We start from the raw sequence: 18,984 nt of genomic DNA on the forward strand, positions 1-18,984 counted from the left end.
CTCTCGCTCGCTCTCTCTCTCTCGCTCTCCCTCTCACTCCCTCACGCTCTCTCTCGCTCCCTCTCTCGCTCCCTCTCTCTCTCCCTCTCTCTCTTGCTCTCTCTCTCATCCTCTCTCTCTCTCACTCTCTAACTTGGCCGTGACTACACTCGGTGACCCGCAGCCTCTGTCGCTCTCCACAGGCTGACTGCCCTCCGAGGAGAAATTTCACGACTCGGGGGAAACATCCTCACAGCTGTCCCCGGGCTGACCCCGGGGCCCCAGCGGTAAGGTTGACCCCGGGCTGACCCCGAGCTGACCCCGGGGCCCCAGCGAGCGGGTTGACCCCGGGCTGACCCCGGGGCCCCAGCGAGTGGGTTGACCCCAGGCTGACCCCGGGGACCCAGCGAGCGGGCTGACCCCGGGGCCCCAGCGAGTGGGTTGACCCCGGGCTGACCCCAGGGCCCCAGCGAGTGGGTTGACCCCGGGCTGACCCCGGGGACCCAGCGAGTGTGCTGACCCCGGGGCCCCAGCGAGTGGGCTGACCCCGGGCTGACCCCGGGGCCCCAGCGAGTGGGCTGACCCCGGGCTGACCCCAGGGCCCCAGCGAGTGGGTTGACCCCGGGCTGACCCCGGGGCCCCAGCGAGTGGGTTGACCCCGGGCTGACCCCAGCGAGTGGGCTGACCCCGGGCTGACCCCAGGGCCCCAGCGAGTGGGCTGACCCCGGGGCCCCAGCGAGTGGGTTGACCCCGGGCTGACCCCGGGGCCCCAGCGAGTGGGTTGACCCCGGGCTGACCCCGGGGCCCCAGCGAGTGGGTTGACCCCGGGCTGACCCTGGGGCCCCAGCGAGTGGGTTGACCCCGGGGCCTCAGCGAGTGGGTTGACCCCGAGCTGACCCCGGGCCCCTGCAAGTGGGTTGACCCCGGGGCCCCAGCGAGTGGGTTGACCCCGGGCTGACCCTGGGGCCCCAGCGAGTGGGTTGACCCCAGGCTGACCCCGGGCCCCCAGCGAGCGTGCTGACCCCGGGGCCCCAGCGAGCGTGCTGACCCCGGGGCCCCAGCGAGCAGGCTGACCCCGGGCTGACCCCGGGGCTCCAGCGAGCGTGCTGACCCCGGGGCCCCAGCGAGCGTGCTGACCCCGGGGCCCCAGCGAGCGTGCTGACCCCGGGGCCCCAGCGAGCATGCTGACCCGGGGGCCCCAGCGAGCGTGCTGACCCCGGGGCCCCAGCGAGCGTGCTGACCCCGGGCTGACCCCGGGGCCCCAGCGAGTGGGTTGACCCCGGGCTGACCCCGGGGCCCCAGCGAGTGGGTTGACCCCGGGCTGACCCTGGGGCCCCAGCGAGTGGGTTGACCCCGGGCTGACCCCGGGGCCTCAGCGAGTGGGTTGACCCCGAGCTGACCCCGGGGCCCCTGCAAGTGGGTTGACCCCGGGGCCCCAGCGAGTGGGTTGACCCCGGGCTGACCCTGGGGCCCCAGCGAGTGGGTTGACCCCAGGCTGACCCCGGGCCCCCAGCGAGCGTGCTGACCCCGGGGCCCCAGCGAGCGTGCTGACCCCGGGGCCCCAGCGAGCAGGCTGACCCCGGGGCTCCAGCGAGCGTGCTGACCCCGGGGCCCCAGCGAGCGTGCTGACCCCGGGGCCCCAGCGAGCGTGCTGACCCCGGGGCCCCAGCGAGCATGCTGACCCGGGGGCCCCAGCGAGCGTGCTGACCCCGGGGCCCCAGCGAGCGTGCTGACCCCGGGCTGACCCCGGGGCCCCAGCGAGCAGGCTGACCCCGGGCTGACCCCGGGGCCCCAGCGAGTGGGCTGACCCCGGGGCCCCAGCGAGCAGGCTGACCCCAGGCTGACCCCGGGGCCCCCAGCGAGCAGGCACATTGGACAAGGCGCCAGACCACAGGGTGAGACCACAGCCGCCCCGATCCGCCGCAGCTACTCACTTGTAGGAGTCGTACACGTCTTGCTTTGGCAGGCAGGTGTCCGGGTGCTCCTCCAGGTGGTTCCGGATCCAGTTGCAGGCGTGCATTTGGTCGGCGGTGCTCGAGGGCAACTGGTCACCACTGGTCACTCCGGAGCTGTAACCAAAACTGGGGCAGAAACCCCCAAGATGTTTGGGGGGGGGGGGGGAAAGAGCGGCCATTAGAGAGTCGGAAATCTAGACTGCCCGCGAACAATTCAGCAGGGACTGCAGTTTAGATGGCCACCGCTAGGTGTCGCTAGTAGGTGCGGTGGACAGAAGGGAACCAATGCTCGATCGAGAGGCGAAATCAGAGTTTGACTGATATATTTCATTAGCCAAAAGGGGGGAGGTTAATGTTCCTGGTGTTTCAGATGCGCAGGCGAAGGACACTGTTTCGTTTAGTACCTAGAGCACTGATAAAGAGAGACCGCTGGGTTGATCAGGCGATATATATAATGCTGGTCTAGTCCCACATCTCACCGTCTGGCTTGGGATCCATTAACAGGTCAGCCACGGCCTCGATGAATGGCAGAGCAGGCTCGAGGTGCCGGGTGGCTGCCTCCTGATCCTGACTCGGATGTACTTGTAGGGGAAAGATTCCCCGGGCTGTTTGGGGAACGGATGGGAAGGGGGGGGGGGTTGCGTTGAGGGCAGTGGGACTAATTGAGGAGATCTTTCACAGAGAGCTGGCACAGGTGCGAGGGGTGGAATGACCACCTTTTGTGCTGTAACTAGTGGACTGCAAGTGCGAAGGGCCGAACAGTTGAAGTGCGGAGGCTCTGCTGGATTGAGAGAGAGGGATTCAGGGACTCTCCATGTGCTGGAGAGTCCAGCCCATTCAATGTTGAGCACCTTCATGATAAATACCTTTTGTCCCCATAGCTGGGCCCGGAAGGCAGCTGCATGTAGAGGTAGAGTTTCTCGGCATCGGACAAGCTCTTGATTTCTTGCTGTGAGCAAATCGAGAGAAAACAGAGGGGGTTAGAGCTTCAAATATTCCATTCGAGCCTCTGGATCCATTGGGACCATTAAAGCATCTATTTGTCAGTGTCTGGCAGGCCAGGTATAGGTTCAGTGTGTAGCTCCCTCTCTCTCTCTCGCCTCCGAGTCACAGCTCGTAGTATCGGATCCCTAATCAGCACCAAAGCCAAAACCAAACCTTCCAGTGCTGGCACTGAGGGAGCGCCGCACTGTGGGAGGGTCAGTGCTGAGGGAGCGTCGCACTGTGGGAGGGTCAGTGCTGAGGAATACCGCACTGTGGGAGGGTCAGTACTGAGGGAGCGCCGCACTGTCGGAGGGTCAGTGCTGAGGGAGCGTCGCACTGTGGGAGGGTCAGTGCTGAGGGAGCGCCGCACTGTCAGAGGGTCAGTACTGAGGGAGCGCCGCACTGTGGGAGGGTCAGTGCTGAGGGAGCACCGCACTGTCAGAGGGTCAGTGCTGAGGGAGCGCCGCACTGTCGGAGGGTCAGTGCTGAGGGAGCTCCGCACTGTCGGAGGGTCAGTACTGAGGGAGCGCCGCACTGTCGGAGGGTCAGTGCTGAGGGAGCGCCGCACTGTCAGAGGGTCAGTACTGAGGGAGCGCCGCACTGTTGGAGGGTCAGTACTGACGGAGCGCCGCACTGTGGGAGGGTCAGTGCTGAGGGAGCGCCGCACTGTCGGAGGGTCAGTACTGAGGGAGCGCCGCACTGTCGGAGGGTCAGTACTGAGGGAGCGCCGCACTGTCGGAGGGTCAGTGCTGAGGGAGCGCCGCACTGTTGGAGGGTCAGTCCTGAGGGAGCGCCGCACTGTCGGAGGGTCAGTACTGAGGGAGCGCCGCACTGTGGGAGGGTCAGTCCTGAGGGAGCGCCGCACTGTCGGAGGGTCAGTGCTTAGGAGCACTGCACTGTCGGAGGGTCAGTACTGAGGGAGCGCCGCACTGTCGGAGGGTCAGTACTGAGGGAGCGCCGCACTGTCGGAGGATCAGTGCTGAGGGAGCGCCACACTGTTGGAGGGTCAGTGCTGAGGGAGCGCCGCACTGTCGGAGGGTCAGTGCTGAGGGAGCGCCGCACTGTCGGAGGGTCAGTACTGAGGGAGCGCCGCACTGTGGGAGGGTCAGTACTGAGGGAGCGCCGCACTGTTGGAGGGTCAGTGCTGAGGGAGCGCCGCACTGTCGGAGGGTCAGTACTGAGGGAGCGCCGCACTGTGGCAGAGTCAGTGCTGAGGGAGCGCCGCACTGTCGGTGGGTCAGTACTGAGGGAGCACCGCACTGTCGGAGGGTCAGAGCTGAGGGAGCGCCGCACTGTGGGAGGGTCAGTACTGAGGGAGCGCCGCACTGCCGGAGGGTCAGTACTGAGGGAGCGCCGCACTGTGGGAGTGTCAGTGCTGAGGGAGCGCCGCACTGTCGGAGGGTCAGTGCTGAGGGAGCGCCGCACTGTGGGAGGGTCAGTACTGAGGGAGCGCCGCACTGTCGGAGGGTCAGTACTGAGGGAGCGTCGCACTGTGGGAGGTCAGTACTGAGGGAGCGCCGCACTGTTGGAGGGACAGTGCTGAGGGAGCGCCGCACTGTCGGAGGGACAGTGCTGAGGGAGCGCCGCACTGTGGGAGGGTCAGTGCAGAGGGAGCGCCGCACTGTGGGAGGGTCAGTGCTGAGGGAGCGTCGCACTGTGGGAGGGTCAGTACTGAGGGAGCGTCGCACTGTGGGAGGGTCAGTACTGAGGGAGCACCGCACTGTCGGAGGGTCAGTACTGAGGGAGCGCCGCACTGTGGGAGGGTCAGTGCTGGGGGAGCGCCGCACTGTTGGAGGTTCAGAGCTGAGGGAGCGTCGCACTGTGGGAGGGTCAGTACTGAGGGAGCGTCGCACTGTGGGAGGGTCAGTACTGAGGGAGCGCCGCACTGTCGGAGGGTCAGTACTGAGGGAGCGTCGCACTATGGGAGGGTCAGTACTGAGGGAGCGCTGCACTGTCGGAGGGACAGTGCTGAGGGAGCGCCGCACTGTCGGAGGGACAGTGCTGAGGGAGCGCCGCTCTGTCGGAGGGTCAGTGCTGAGGGAGCGTCGCACTGTAGGAGGGTCAGTACTGAGGGAGTGTCGCACTGTGGGAGGGTCAGTACTGAGGGAGCGCCGCACTGTGGGAGGGTCAGTACTGAGGGAGTGCCGCACTGTCGGAGGGTCAGTACTGAGGGAGCGCCGCACTGTGGGAGGGTCAGTACTGAGGGAGTGCCGCACTGTCGGAGGGTCAGTACTGAGGGAGCGCCGCACTGTGGGAGGGTCAGTACTGAGGGAGTGCCGCACTGTCGGAGGGTCAGTACTGAGGGAGCGCCGCACTGTGGGAGGGTCAGTACTGAGGGAGTGCCGCACTGTCGGAGGGTCAGTACTGAGGGAGCGCCGCACTGTCGGAGGGTCAGTGCTTAGGGAGCGCCGCACTGTGGGAGTGTCAGTACTGAGGGAGCGTCGCACTGTCAGAGGGTCAGTACTGAGGGAGTGCCGCACTGTGGGAGGGTCAGTACGGAGGGAGCACCGCACTGTGGGAGGGTCAGTACTGAGGGAGCGCCGCATTGTCTCAGGGTCAGTACTGAGGGAGCCCCACACTGTCAGAGGGTCAGTACTGAGGGAGCGCCGCACTTTGGGAGGGTCAGTACTGAGGGAGTGCCGCACTGTCAGAGGGTCAGTACTGAGGGAGCGCCGCACTGTCGGAGGGTCAGTGCTTAGGGAGCGCCGCACTGTGGGAGGGTCAGTCCTGAGGGAGCGTCGCACTGTCAGAGGGTCAGTACTGAGGGAGTGCCGCACTGTGGGAGGGTCAGTACGGAGGGAGCACCGCACTGTGGGTCAGTACTGAGGGAGTGCCGCACTGTGGGAGGGTCAGTACGGAGGGAGCACCGCACTGTGGGAGGGTCAGTACTGAGGGAGCACCGCACTGTCGGAGGGTCAGTATTGAGGGAGCGCCGCGCTCTGGGAAGGTCAGTACTGAGGGAGCGTCGCACTGTCGATGGGTCAGTACTGAGGGGGCGTCGCACTGTGGGAGGGTCAGTGCTGAGGGAGCGCCGCACTGTCGATGGGTCAGTACTGAGGGAGCACCGCACTGTCGGAGGGTCAGTACGGAGGGAGCGCCGCACTGTCGATGGGTCAGTACTGAGCGAGCGCCGCACTGTCGGAGGGTCAGTACTGAGGGAGCACCGCACTGTCGGAGGGTCAGTACTGAGGGAGCGCCGCACTGTCGATGGGTCAGTACTGAGGGAGCACCGCACTATGGGAGTGTCAGTACGGAGGGAGCGCCGCACTGTCGGAGGGTCAGTACTGAGGGAGCACCGCACTGTCGGAGGGTCAGTACTGAGGGAGCGCCGCACTGTCGGAGGGTCAGTACTGAGGGAGCGCCACACTGTCGTGTGTGTGTGTGTGTGTGTGTGAGGCGGGGGGGGGGGGCTCGCTTTTCAATCCCAGGGTCAGCGTGGTAGCACAGTGGGTAGCACCGCTGCTTCACAGCTCCAGGGTCCTGGGTTTGATTCCCGGCTTGGGTCACTGTCTGTGCGGAGTCTGCACGTCCTCCCCGTGTGTGCGTGGGTTCCCTCCGGGTGCTCCGGTTTCCTCCCCCAGTCCAAAGATGTGCAGGTTAGGTGGATTGGCCGTGCTAAATTGCCCCATGGTGTATCCAAAAACGCTTAGGTGAGTTTACCGGGTTATGGGGATAAGGTGGCGTATCCAGGGGGCGGTGCAGACTCGATGGGCTGAATGGCCTCCTTCTGCACTGTAAATTCTATGGTTTTAATAATCGAATTTAAGTTGCGGCCGGTGCCTTGGGGCGATTCGATCCCGTGTGAATAAAGTTATGTGGATCGGGATGTGGAGGTGGGAAATGAGACTGACTCGACTGCTGTGCAGAGCCAGCATGCACATGAGGGGCCGAGTGGCCCTCCCTCTGCACCAAAACCGTCCAGCGATGAGTGGAGAAAGAGGCTGTAAAAGCAAACAGACACTTACCAGGACATTAGCCACCTTCAGCTTAACAGGCGTGCTGCAGGAAATGGGAGCAAACACAAGAGACAATCGTTAATTGGGGGTTCCGCACACACCGCGCTGATGAGGGAGGCGGGTCAGCCGGCGGCAGGAGGCCACGACAGAGCGGGGTTCCCGTTCCGAGAGTTCCCAACTTGCCTGTCTAGGCCCTTTCCACCATCCACTCTGCCTCCCATCTGCCAACACCACCCCACCTCCTCGGACCAGCGTCACTGACAGCCTGCGCGGCGGCACCCCCTCTATCCGGCATCACTGACAGCCTGCGCGGCGGCACCCCCTCGGACCGGCGTCACTGACAGCCTGCGCGGCGGCACCCCCTCGGACCGGCGTCACTGACAAGACTTGCAGCTGCACCCCCTCGACCTGGCGTCACTGGCAGTCTGCGCGGCGGCACACCCTCAATCCGGCGTCACTGACAGTCTGCGCGGCGGCACACCCTCTATCCGCCGTCACTGACAGCCTGCGCGGCGGCACCCCCTCAATTCGGGGTCACTGACAGCCTGCGCGGCGGCACCCCCTCTATCCGCCGTCACTGACAGCCTGCGCGGCGGCACCCCCTCAATTCGGGGTCACTGACAGCCTGCGCGGCGGCACCCCCTCAATCCAGAGTCACTGACAGTCTGCGCGGCGGCACACCCTCTATCCGCCGTCACTGACAGCCTGCGCGGCGGCACCCCCTCAATTCGGGGTCACTGACAGCCTGCGCGGCGGCACCCCCTCAATCCGGGGTCACTGACAGCCTGCGCGGCGGCACCCCCTCAATCCGGGGTCACTGGCAGTCTGCGCGGCGGCACCCCCCTCTATCCGCCGTCACTGACAGCCTGCGCGGCAGCACCCCCTCAATCCGGGGTCACTGACAGTCTGCGCGGTGGCACACCCTCGACCCGGCTTTATTGACAGCCTGCCCGGCTGCACCACCCCCTCGATCCGGCGTCACTGACAACCTGCGCGGTTGCACTCTGCCAGTGGGTACCTATATCCTTGAGGGTGGGCATGGCCGATTCAGACCCCTATACACCCCCTCCCCAGATCGAGAAGGGGAAGCAACCCAGACTCCATAAACCCGTCTGCAGCAAATGTTTGAATATCGCCATCAACGGTTGCCCGCTTATTCTGGGCACTAACCACAGGGCACCTGCCCTGAGCCACAGTGCAGCCAGGACGGGCACATTTAACCAGGGTTGGTGGGGGGGAGGTACCACCACACCGTGGTGCCCTGCTGCTGCGGTGCCACACTCCAGCATTCGAACCATCGGAGGAACATCCACATTGCGTCTCCTCGGAGGACACGGAACGGACGAAAGCGGCGGGGCAGAGAGGGAATGGAAGCCCGCCAGCTGGGAGAGGAGCGAGCGGTGCATGGGCAGCTCCAATAGCCTCTCACCTGATGCCGCTCTTGATCTTGTTCAGCAGAGTGCTGGGCTCGCTGTCCACCGCCCCCGGGTCGGCCGACGCCAGGCTCGCTCGGTTTGGGACCTGCGACTGAGCCTCCTCCTCGTCCTTCATCGGATCCACTTTCTAGAGGGAGCACGGCACGGGGTCAGTGTGTGTGTGTGAGAGAGAGAGCGAGAGAGGCGGGGAGACGTGGTGCGGCGGAGAGTGGGGGGGGGGGTCAACAGGTATTCCCAGGTAGGTTGGAACGAGAGGGGAGGAGGACAGGGACACAGAGAGGGAGTTGAGGGACGCCGAGAGGGGGCAAGGGGTGGAGAACTCATGTGGAAGAACAGAGGGTTAAAACTGCGAGATGAGCAGCAGAAATGGCAGATGATTATGAATTAGTTCATAAATCAAAGCTTGGTTTACAACATCAGTTTCAGCCTGTGAGGGATAGAAACTGGGGACATGAGAAATACTCGTGGTAAAGGTAAAGGTGATCTGATGGGAGACAATAAAGAGAGTGTACCTCAGATTAAAAAAGAAATCCAGGAGGGTGGAAGAGAAATGTAAAGTTTCAGATGTTTTCACTGTAATAAACTAGGCCATGTAAAGTCACAGTGTTGGTGGTTGAAGAAAAGCACTGGGAAGGCTGATGTGGTAAAACAGGATAAGACAGTGGGGTTTGTCAGAGTGGTAAAGGAAAGCCCAAGGGAAGCGAAGGAGGAGCAAAAGATTGTACAGCCTGATCAAGAGGTGATTGATAAGAAGGTGCCAGATGTCTTTAAAGAATTTACTTGTGTGGGTAAAGTTTACTCATGTGTACCAGAAGGAGTAGGTAAAGAAGTCAGAATTTTAAGAGATATGGGAGCTAGTCAATCTTTGATGGTAAGAGATGAGGAGTTGCGTATTCGGGAGGAATATTGCCAGAAACGGTGGTAATATGTGGAATTCAGGGTGAGAAGAGTAGTATTCCATTATATAAGGTAAGTCCAGTGAAGAGTAGTGAAGTGGTAGTAGGAATAATAGAGAAACTATCTTGTCCAGGAATACAGTTTGTTTTGGGTAATGATATAGCTGGATCACATGTGTGGGAGTGATGCCTACTGTGGTTGATAATCCAGTGGAAAATCAGACAACTGAAGTGTTGAAGGACGAATATCCTGGGATTTTCCCGGATTGTGCAGTAACAAGGTCGCAAAGTCACAGGTTAAGAGAAGAGGCGAAATCAAAGAGTGAAGATGACGTTGAAGTTCAATTATCAGAAACGATTTTTGATCAGATGGTTGGAAAAGAACAAGAACAGGTGGAGGATGAGGCGGATATTTTTAGTTCAGGAAAGTTGGCGGAGTTACAACACAAAGATGTTTAAATAAAACGGATGTATCAGAAAACATACACGGAAGAGGAATCTGAGTGGATACCAGAATGTTATTACCGTAAAAATGATGTCTTCATGAGAAAATGGAGACCTTTACATATGCAGGCGGATGAAAAGTGGGCAGAGGTTCATCAAGTGGTATTGCCGGTAGGGTATAGAGAGGAGGTGTTGCGAGTTGCACATGAGGTACCAGTGGGAGGTCATTTGGGAGTAAGAAAAATTCAACCTAAAATACAAACACATTTTTATTAGCCTGGACTACATAAAGATGTAGTTAAATTATGTCAATCATGTCACATATGTCAAGTGATTGGGAAACCTCAAGCAATGATTAAACCAGCGCCCTTAATGCCCATTCCAGCATTTGAGGAACCTTTTACAAGGGTCCTAATTGATTGCGTAGGACCGCTTCCTAAAACAAAAAATGGGAATCAATATCTTTTGACTATAATGGATGTGTCTACTAAGTTTCCAGAGGCCATTCCAGTCCGCAATATTACAGCTAAAAAGATTGTGGAGGAGTTACTTAAATTCTTTACTTGAAATGGACTACCCACAGAAATACAATCGGATCAAGAATCAAATGTTACCTCAAGGTTATGCAAGGAGGTTATGGATAGCTTAGGAGTAAAACAATTTAAATCAACTGCGTACCATCCAGAATCGCAGGTAGCATTAGAACGGTGGCATCAGATGTTAAAGACAATGTTGAGGGCTTATTGTCAAGATTATCCAGAGGATTGGGATAAAGAAATTCCATTCGTATTGTTTGCAATTAGGGATGCACCGACTGAGGCAACCAAATTCAGTCCTTTTTAACTAATTTTTGGTCATGAGGTAAGAGGACCACTTAAATTGATTAAGGAAAAATTGGTGAGTGAGCAGTCTGAAATTATGTTATTGGATTACGTGTCAAAGGGGCTGTTTAGCACAGGGCTAAATCGCTGGCTTTGAAAGCAGACCAAGGCAGGCCAGCAGCATGGTTCGATTCCCGTAACAGCCTCCCCGAACAGGCGCCGGAATGTGGCGACGAGGGGCTTTTCACCGTAACTTCATTTGAAGCCCACTTGTGACAATAAGCGATTTTCATTTCATTTTCATTCATTTTAGGGAACGATTAAATAGAGCAGGTGAATTGGCTCAACAACATTTAAAAGTTGCACAGCATGTGATGAAACGGGTAGCGGACAAGAAAGCAAAAGTTTGTAGTTTTGCCAGTGGAGATAAAGTTTTAGTGTTGTTACCAGTGGTAGGTGAACCTTTAAACGCAAGGTTTTGTGGACCTTATCAGATTGAAAGGAAATTGAGTGAGGTGAATTATTTGGTAAGAACGCCAGGTAGAAGGAAGACTCACCGAGTGTGACATGTGAATATGCTTAAAAGGTACTTTGAAAGAGGAGAGAAAAAGGAGGTTTTAATGATTCTAACTCAGAGTGAAGAACCAAATCCAGATGACTGTGAATTTGACATACCTCAAATTAAATTGGAAAATGAGGATGTTCTTAAAAATTGGGATAAATTGTTGAGTTACCTTCCAGAGGAAAAATGAACTGACCTGAAAGAGTTATGGATATCACATGGGCAAGTTTGTGGAGATAAATTGGGAAATACTAAAATGGCTATATCTGATGAAGATGTGGGAAATGCTGTTCCAATTAAACAACATCCATTTAGACTTAACCCTTTTAACATTGGCAGGGTCAAAAAGTATGCTTAAAAATGGCATAATTGAAGTGGGTTGCAGCCAATGGAGCTCACCCATAGTGATGGTACCTAAACCAGACGGTACCCAACGGTTGTGTGTGGACTATCGAAAGGTTAATGCAGTTACAAGAACGGACTCTTATCCTATCCGTTTGGAGGACTGCATTGAGAAAGTGGGACAATCAGCTCTTATTTCCAAACTCGGTTTATTTAAAGGTTACTGACAGGTACCTTTATCCGACAGGGCGAAGGAGATTTCAGCTTTTGTGACTCCAGATGGTATATACCAATTCAAAGTTATGCCATTTGGCAGGAAAACCAACCACAGCCACATTTCAACGGTTAACTAACAAAAGTCGTTTCAGGATTTGATGATTTTTAGTCAGATATGAAAAGAACATCTGACGCATCCGATGGAGTTATTCAATCGACTTCAGGAGGCAGGTTTGGTGGTAAGCCATGCCAAATGTGAATTTGGAAAAGCCCAAGTCACTTTCCTCGGCCATACAATTGGACAGGGACAAATGGTCCCACGGGATGTGAAAACAAACGTTATTGGGGAGTTTCCAATACCCTCGACACGAAGGGAAATAATGCGATTTCCTGGTATGAGTGGATTTTACCGGAAATTTGTGCGGAATTTTAGCAGTGTGGTCGCTCCACTGACGGACTTGCGAAAGAAGCGTCGCCAATTCCAGTGGACAGCGGAGTGTCAACAGGCATTTGACGGCCTGAAGGCTGTGTTAACCACTGCTCCGGTGTTAGTCATCCCAGATTATACCAAACCATTCAAGGTGACTACCGATGCGAGTGATGTGGGCGTAGGTGCGGTGCTCTTGCAAGCAGACGACGAAGGGCTAGAGCAAACTATTGGATATTTTTCCAAGAAATTGATGATCGCCAGAGGAAGTATTCAACAATTGAGAAGGCGACGTTGAGCTTGGTGCTGGCTTTGCAACATTTTAACATTTATGTTGCCCGCAATTCGTCTGAAACAATTACCTATACTGATCATAATCCATTGACGTTTTTGGAGTGATTCGGGAATAACAATGCCAGACTGTTTCGCTGGAGTTTATTATCACAGCCATTTCATTTAAAAATTATACATGTGGCAGGACGAGAAAATGTGATAGCCGATGCTTTGTCACGAAGTAGATGAAAAGAATCAGGTTCGATGGTGGAAGAACTAAAATGGATTGTGTGATTATCAATGTTTGCCTGTTTTATTTTTATTTGAGAAGTATATTTTTATTGTCAATTGTTATTAATGGGCAACTAAACAGGTGAAAAATGAAATCATCTTTGAAATTGATGTTTTGGGTTTTTTTCTCGGGGGGAGGTGTCAGGGGAGTGTCCCTTTAAGAAAGGTTTTTGTCTTGTCACATGGCTTCAGTGATGTCATTTGTGTGGGTGGAGCTGGGCTGTGGCTCTGAGGTTTTACTTTCGCTTTGCGTTTGAACTGCACAGATTGAAAGAAGTATCTCTCTATCTTCATTTTAAAAGCCGGTTTCGAGACTGCTTGGTAACTCAAGAGATAATTGCTTTCTGGACGGAATTCAAACCCGCTGTTTGAGAAGGGGAACAGAGTATCAATCACAAGTCTTAGACCAGTGAGAGTGCCGTGTGCTGCGCCACACCTATGAACAGGGGTTACTGGTTTTACTTGAATTTTGTTATTGAATTGGAACAGTTAAGGGGGAATTCATTGAGGGTTATACACAGATTAGTGTAGCTGTGTGGGGTCTTTGTGTTTGTAGTTGATAAAAGTTCTTGCTGTGTATGTTTATACAAATGTTAACTAAGTTCTCATAAGAAATTTTTTAATTAAAAGCACCTCAGAAGTCTGTTGAATAAACCTGAAAGGCAGGCTCTTGTGCTCACCCCAGCCAAATTCAGCAAACAGTTATAGATCAGGTGAACTCCATAATATACTTTGGAATTTTCTAAACGCTGGCCGATAACATATAAATTGCCCCTTAGTGTCCAAAGATGTACAGGTTAGGTGGATTGGAAGTGTTAAATTGTCCCTTAGTGTCCAAAGATGTGCGGGTTAGGTGGATTGGCCGTGCTAAATTGTCCCTTAGTGTCCAAAGATGTGCGGGTTAGGTGGATTGGCCGTGCTAAATTGCCCCTTAGTGTCCAAAGATGTACAGGTTAGGTGGATTGGAAGTGTTAAATTGTCCCTTAGTGTCCAAAGATGTACAGGTTGGGTGGATTTGCCGTGCTAAATTGTCTCTTAGTGTCCAAAGATGTGCAGGTTGGGTGGATTGGCCGTGCTAAATTGTCCCTTAGTGTCCAAAGATGTGCAGGTTGGGTGGATTGGCCATGCTGAATTGTCCCTTAGTGTCCAAAGATGTGCCGGTTAGGTGGATTGGCCGTGCTAAATTGTCCCTTAGTATCCAAAGATGTACAGGTTAGGTGGATTGGCCATGCTAAATTGACTGTCCGTGTCCAAAGATGCGCGGGTTAGGTGGATTGGCCGTGCTAAATTGTCCCTTAGTGTCCAAAGATGTACAGGTTAGGTGGATTGGCCGTGCTAAATTGTCCCTTAGTGTCCAAAGATGTGCAGGTTAGGTGGATTGGCTGTGTTAAATTGTCCCTTAGTGTCCAAAGATGTACAGGTTAGGTGGATTGGCCGTGCTAAATTGTCCCTTAGTGTCCAAAGATGTGCAGGTTGGGTGGATTGGCCGTGCTAAATTCTCCCTTAAGTGTCTGAAGATGGGCAGGTTAGGTAGATTGGCCATGCTGAATTGTCCCTTAGTGTCCAAAGATGCGCGGGTTAGGTGTATTGGCCGTGCTAAATTGTCCCTTAGTATCCAAAGATGTACAGGTTAGGTGGATTGGCCGTGCTAAATTGACTGTCCGTGTCCAAAGATGCGCGGGTTAGGTGGATTGGCCGTGCTAAATTGTCCCTTAGTGTCCAAAGATGTACAGGTTAGGTGGATTGGCCGTGCTAAATTGTCCCTTAGTGTCCAAAGATGTGCAGGTTAGGTGGATTGGCTGTGTTAAATTGTCCCTTAGTGTCCAAAGATGTACAGGTTAGGTGGATTGGCCGTGCTAAATTGTCCCTTAGTGTCCAAAGATGTGCAGGTTGGGTGGATTGGCTATGCTGAATTGTCCCTTAGTGTCCAAAGATGTGCAGGTTCGGTGGATTGGCCGTGCTAAATTCTCCCTTAAGTGTCTGAAGATGGGCAGGTTAGGTGGATTGGCCGTGCTAAATTGTCCCTTAGTGTCCAAAGATGTGCAGGTTAGGTGGATTGGCCATGCTAAATTCTCCCTCAAGTGTCTGAAGATGGGCAGGTTAGGTGGATTGGCCGTGCTAAATTGTCCCTTAGTGTCCAAAGATGTGCAGGTTAGGTGAATTGGCCATGCTAAATTCTCCCTTAAGTGTCTGAAGATGGGCAAGTCAGATCGATTGGCTGTGCTAAATTGTCCCTTAGTGTCCAAAGATGGGCAGGTTAGGCGGATTGATCGTGCTAAATTGCCCCTTAGTGTCCAAAGATGTGCAGGTTAGGTGAGTTGGCCGCGCTAAATTGTCCCTTAGTGTCCAAAGATGTGCAGGTTAGGTGAATTGGCCATGCTAAATTCTCCCTTAAGTGTCTGAAGATGGGCAGGTTAGGACGATTGGCCGTGCTAAATTGTTCTTAGTGTCCAAAGATGTGCAGGTCAGGTGGATTGGTTCTGGCCTTTGCGTCCCTGGTCGCCCGGCGAAGGATTCTCCTTCAGTGGAAAGATACGAGGCCCCCAAGTGTGGAATCCTGGATCAGCGATATGGCAGGGTTCATTAAATTGGAGAGGGTGAAATTCGCCTTGAGAGGGTCGGTACAAGGGTTCTTTCGGCGGTGGCAATCGTTCTTAGACTTCCTGGCAGAACACTAGACATTGGTCAATGGCAGCAGCAGCTTGGGGGGGCGTGGGGGGGGGGTTTACTTTATTTTTGTTCATGTTATTTACACTGGAAGGGTCTGAGGGGGTGTATACACCTGTTGTCTTAAGTCGGGGTGTTAATGTTAATTTATTATTTAGGTACGGGGGGGGGGGGGGGGGGTTGGGGTTTGCTTTTTTAGATTGTGTTTTGTACTTACCCCTGTTGGGTTCTTTTTTCTTTCTCATTTTGTTATTGATATTTTATGAAAACCTTTAATAAATAATATTTTTTTTTAAAAAAGGTTAGGTGGATTGGCCGTGCTAAATGGTCCCTGAGTGTCCAAAGATGTGCAGGTTAGGTGGATTGGCCGTGCTAAATTGTCCCTTAGTGTCCAAAGATGGGCAGGTTAGGTGGATTGGCCGCGCTAAATTGTCTCTTAGCGACCAAAGATGGGCAGGTTAGGTGGGGTTACAGGGATAGGGCAGGGAGTGGGCATCTCTCTCGGAGGGTCGGTGCAGACCCGACGGGCTGAATGGCCTCGCTCCGCACCATAAGGATTCCAAGATCAGACCCGCCATCCCGGAATGGATCTAGCGAACCTTCGCTGCGCTCCCTCTGCGGTGCGGGACATTCTTCCTCTGGGACAGCAAGGAGACCCAAGCCATGCGTAGCATTGCTGGCACGGCTCACCAACACGCACATTCTCGACCGGGGGGGGGGTTGGAGTGGAGGCATGATGGGCCGAATGGCCTAATCTCGTATGACAAATGGCTTTTTTAAATTCTTAAATTTTTAATTTTTTTTCCCAGTTGAGGGGTAATTTAACATGGCCAATCCACCTGCTCTGCACATCTTTGGGTTGTGGGGTGAGACCCACGCAGACATGGGGAGAATGTGAGAACTCCACACGGATAGTGACCTAGGGCCAGGATTGAACCTGGGACCTTGGCACCTTGAGGCAGTAGTGCTAACCACCGCAGCACCATGCTGTCTTTCACATGTCTTATGGCGACGCCTGGGTCAGAGACGGATAAGGAACGGCCGGCTGGGCTGACAAACGTCCGGTTCGGCCAAGGAACGTCCAGCTTGACCCAAGCAAAGGCCAGCTGGGCCAGGCTACGTCCGGCTAGGCCAAGCAACGTCCGGCTGGACCAATCCAGGTCCGGCTGGGCCCATCTACGTCCGTCTCGGCCAAGCAACCAGAGTCGTGGCCAACGAACATCTGTCTCGGCCAACGGACATCCGGCTCCATCAAACGACGGGGCTCTGGGCCAAGCGATGTCCGGCTCGGCCAAGCGACGCGCACCTCAGCCGAGCGACGAGGGTCTCGGCCGAGCGACGGGGGTCTCAGCCAAGCGACGTCCGGCTCGGCCGAGCGACGAGGGTGTCGGCCGAGCGACGGGGGTCTCAGCCAAGCAACGAGGGAGTCGGCCGAGCGACGGGGGTCTCAGCCAAGCGACGTCCGGCTCGGCCGAGCGACGAGGGTGTCGGCCGAGCGACGGGGGTCTCAGCCAAGCGACGGCCGGCTCGGCCAAGCGACGTCCGCCTCGGCCAAGCGACGTGCACCTCAGCCGAGCGACGGGGGTCTCAGCCAAGCGACGGCCGGCTCGGCCAAGCGACGTCCATCTTGGCCAAGGGACGTCCGCCTCGGCCAAGCGATGTGCGTCTCGAGCGAGCGATGTGCGTCTCGAGCGAGCGACGGGGGTCTCGGCCAAGCGACATGCGCCGCGGCCGAAGGACGTCCCCCTCGGCCAAGGGACGTCCGCCTTGGCCAAGCGATGTGCGACTCGACCAAGCGACGTCCGGCTCGGCCAATGGGGGGGGTCGGTGGCCGCAGGGGCGTCGACGCCGAGGAAAACGGTCAAGTTGGCATAGGGGGGCAGGGGTCAAAGTGCCAGGGCGAGGCGATTGGCGGAGGAGCAATAGGGAGGAGGGGGGGGGTACTGGTATTGAGACCAACCCCCCACCCCACCTCACCGCGCCGCCATCTTGCCCCGGACCCACCGCCATCCCCCAGAGCGGGGCCGCCTCCGCAATCCCCTCCCCCACAGCCCCGTCCCCCCCCCTCAGGACTCCATCGTTTAAACCCCTCCCCCTTTTCCCGCCGCCGCCACGAATCGAGTTCGGAAAAAAAAAACCCAATAATCTACCTGAAGCCACTCGGCCCGGGCCCGATCCGCGCCGCCCCGCCCACCCGGCGCGCCCCCATTGGCCCGGCCCCGGCCGGAAGCGGCCCTCCCGCTCCCCCCATTGGCCGCCCCCCGGCCGGAAGCCGCCCTCCCGCTCCTCCCATTGGCCGGCCGCGCCGTCCGTCAGCCAGCTCCCGCCCCTCCCGCCGCCATGTCAACAACGGCGCCCCAAATTCAAAATGTTTCTATAAACCTCCATCGCCTGTCGCCGTTTTTTTTCCCTCGAAGTTATCATCGACGTTCGGCTGCTCTTAAAAAAAAATAATCCTTCCTCTCTTTCACCCCCCCGCCCATCATGGAGATCCCGCCTCTCCGATTGGCTCCCCCGCCCGCGCGGCGGACGGTACCCGTCTTCGCCATTGGCTGTTTGATATGTCGGTCAAAGCGGTGACGATGCGGTCCCGCCTCCTCACCACTCCCAATGGTTACCCCTAAAGTCCGTCAACATGATGCCGACATAGTCCCGCCTCTTCTCTCTTTCCATTGGCCCTCCGAAACGTCCGTCAACACGATGACGACATAGGCCTGCCTCCTCTCCCTTCCATTGGTCGCCCGCAGCGTCCGTCAAGGCGATGACGACACAGTCCCGCCTCCTTTCACCTCCCATTGGCTATCCAGCACATCGGTCAAGGCGGTGACGATCCTGTCCCGCCTCCTCGCGTTGACGACACGGTCCCGGCTCCTCTTCCCTTCCATTGGACGCCGGCACATCCATCAAGGCGATGACGCCCAAATCCCGCCTCCTCTCCCCTCCCATTGGCCGCCCGCAACATCAATCAACCAGACCCATGGGCTGAGTGTGTTTTGGTCAATGTTTTAAAAAAAAATTTATTCTCCTTTTTCACATAAACCACCATTGAGATTAACCTCCCCCCAATACCCCTCCAGTTTTGGGAAGGATTCGCGTTCACAAACATCCTCCACCCCCTCAAACAGTCAGCTCACCCTCGCCCTCGCGAGGTACGCCCTCTACACCGCCCTCATCCTCGCCCTCGCGAGGTACGCCCTCTACACCACCCTCATCCTCGCCCTCGCGAGGTACGCCCTCTACACCGCCCTCATCCTCGCCCTCGCGAGGTACGCCCTCTACACCGCCCTCATCCTCGCCCTCGCGAGGTACGCCCTCTACACCGCCCTCATCCTCGCGAGGTACGCCCTCTACACCGCCCTCATCCTCGCCCTCGCGAGGTACGCCCTCTACACCGCCCTCATCCTCGCCCTCGCGAGGTACGCCCTCTACACCGCCCTCATCCTCGCCCTCGCGAGGTACGCCCTCTACACCGCCCTCATCCTCGCCCTCGCGAGGTACGCCCTCTACACCACCCTCACCCTCGCCCTCGCGAGGTACGCCCTCTACACCGCCCTCATCCTCGCCCTCGCGAGGTACGCCCTCTACACCGCCCTCATCCTCGCCCTCGCGAGGTACGCCCTCTACACCGCCCTCATCCTCGCCCTCGCGAGGTACGCCCTCTACACCGCCCTCATCCTCGCCCTCGCGAGGTACGCCCTCTACACCGCCCTCATCCTCGCCCTCGCGAGGTGCGCC

General features: G+C 56.7%; 1 protein-coding gene across 1 annotated transcript in view; it reads right to left on the minus strand.

Annotated features, from left to right (window-relative positions):
- The window catches only part of rfx5 (regulatory factor X, 5), a 65,767-nt gene extending 48,310 nt beyond the window's left edge, over positions 1-17,457 (minus strand). The window contains 5 exon segments of the mRNA XM_072490593.1: positions 1,914-2,048; positions 2,801-2,883; positions 6,884-6,917; positions 8,304-8,437; positions 17,400-17,457. Coding sequence (XP_072346694.1) covers positions 1,914-2,048; positions 2,801-2,883; positions 6,884-6,917; positions 8,304-8,425 — 374 coding nt within the window. The 5' untranslated portion in view covers positions 8,426-8,437; positions 17,400-17,457.
- Between the last annotated feature and the right edge of the window lie 1,527 nt (positions 17,458-18,984).

Source organism: Scyliorhinus torazame, chromosome 26 (assembly GCF_047496885.1).
Source record: "Scyliorhinus torazame isolate Kashiwa2021f chromosome 26, sScyTor2.1, whole genome shotgun sequence".
Taxonomy (NCBI): domain Eukaryota; kingdom Metazoa; phylum Chordata; class Chondrichthyes; order Carcharhiniformes; family Scyliorhinidae; genus Scyliorhinus; species Scyliorhinus torazame.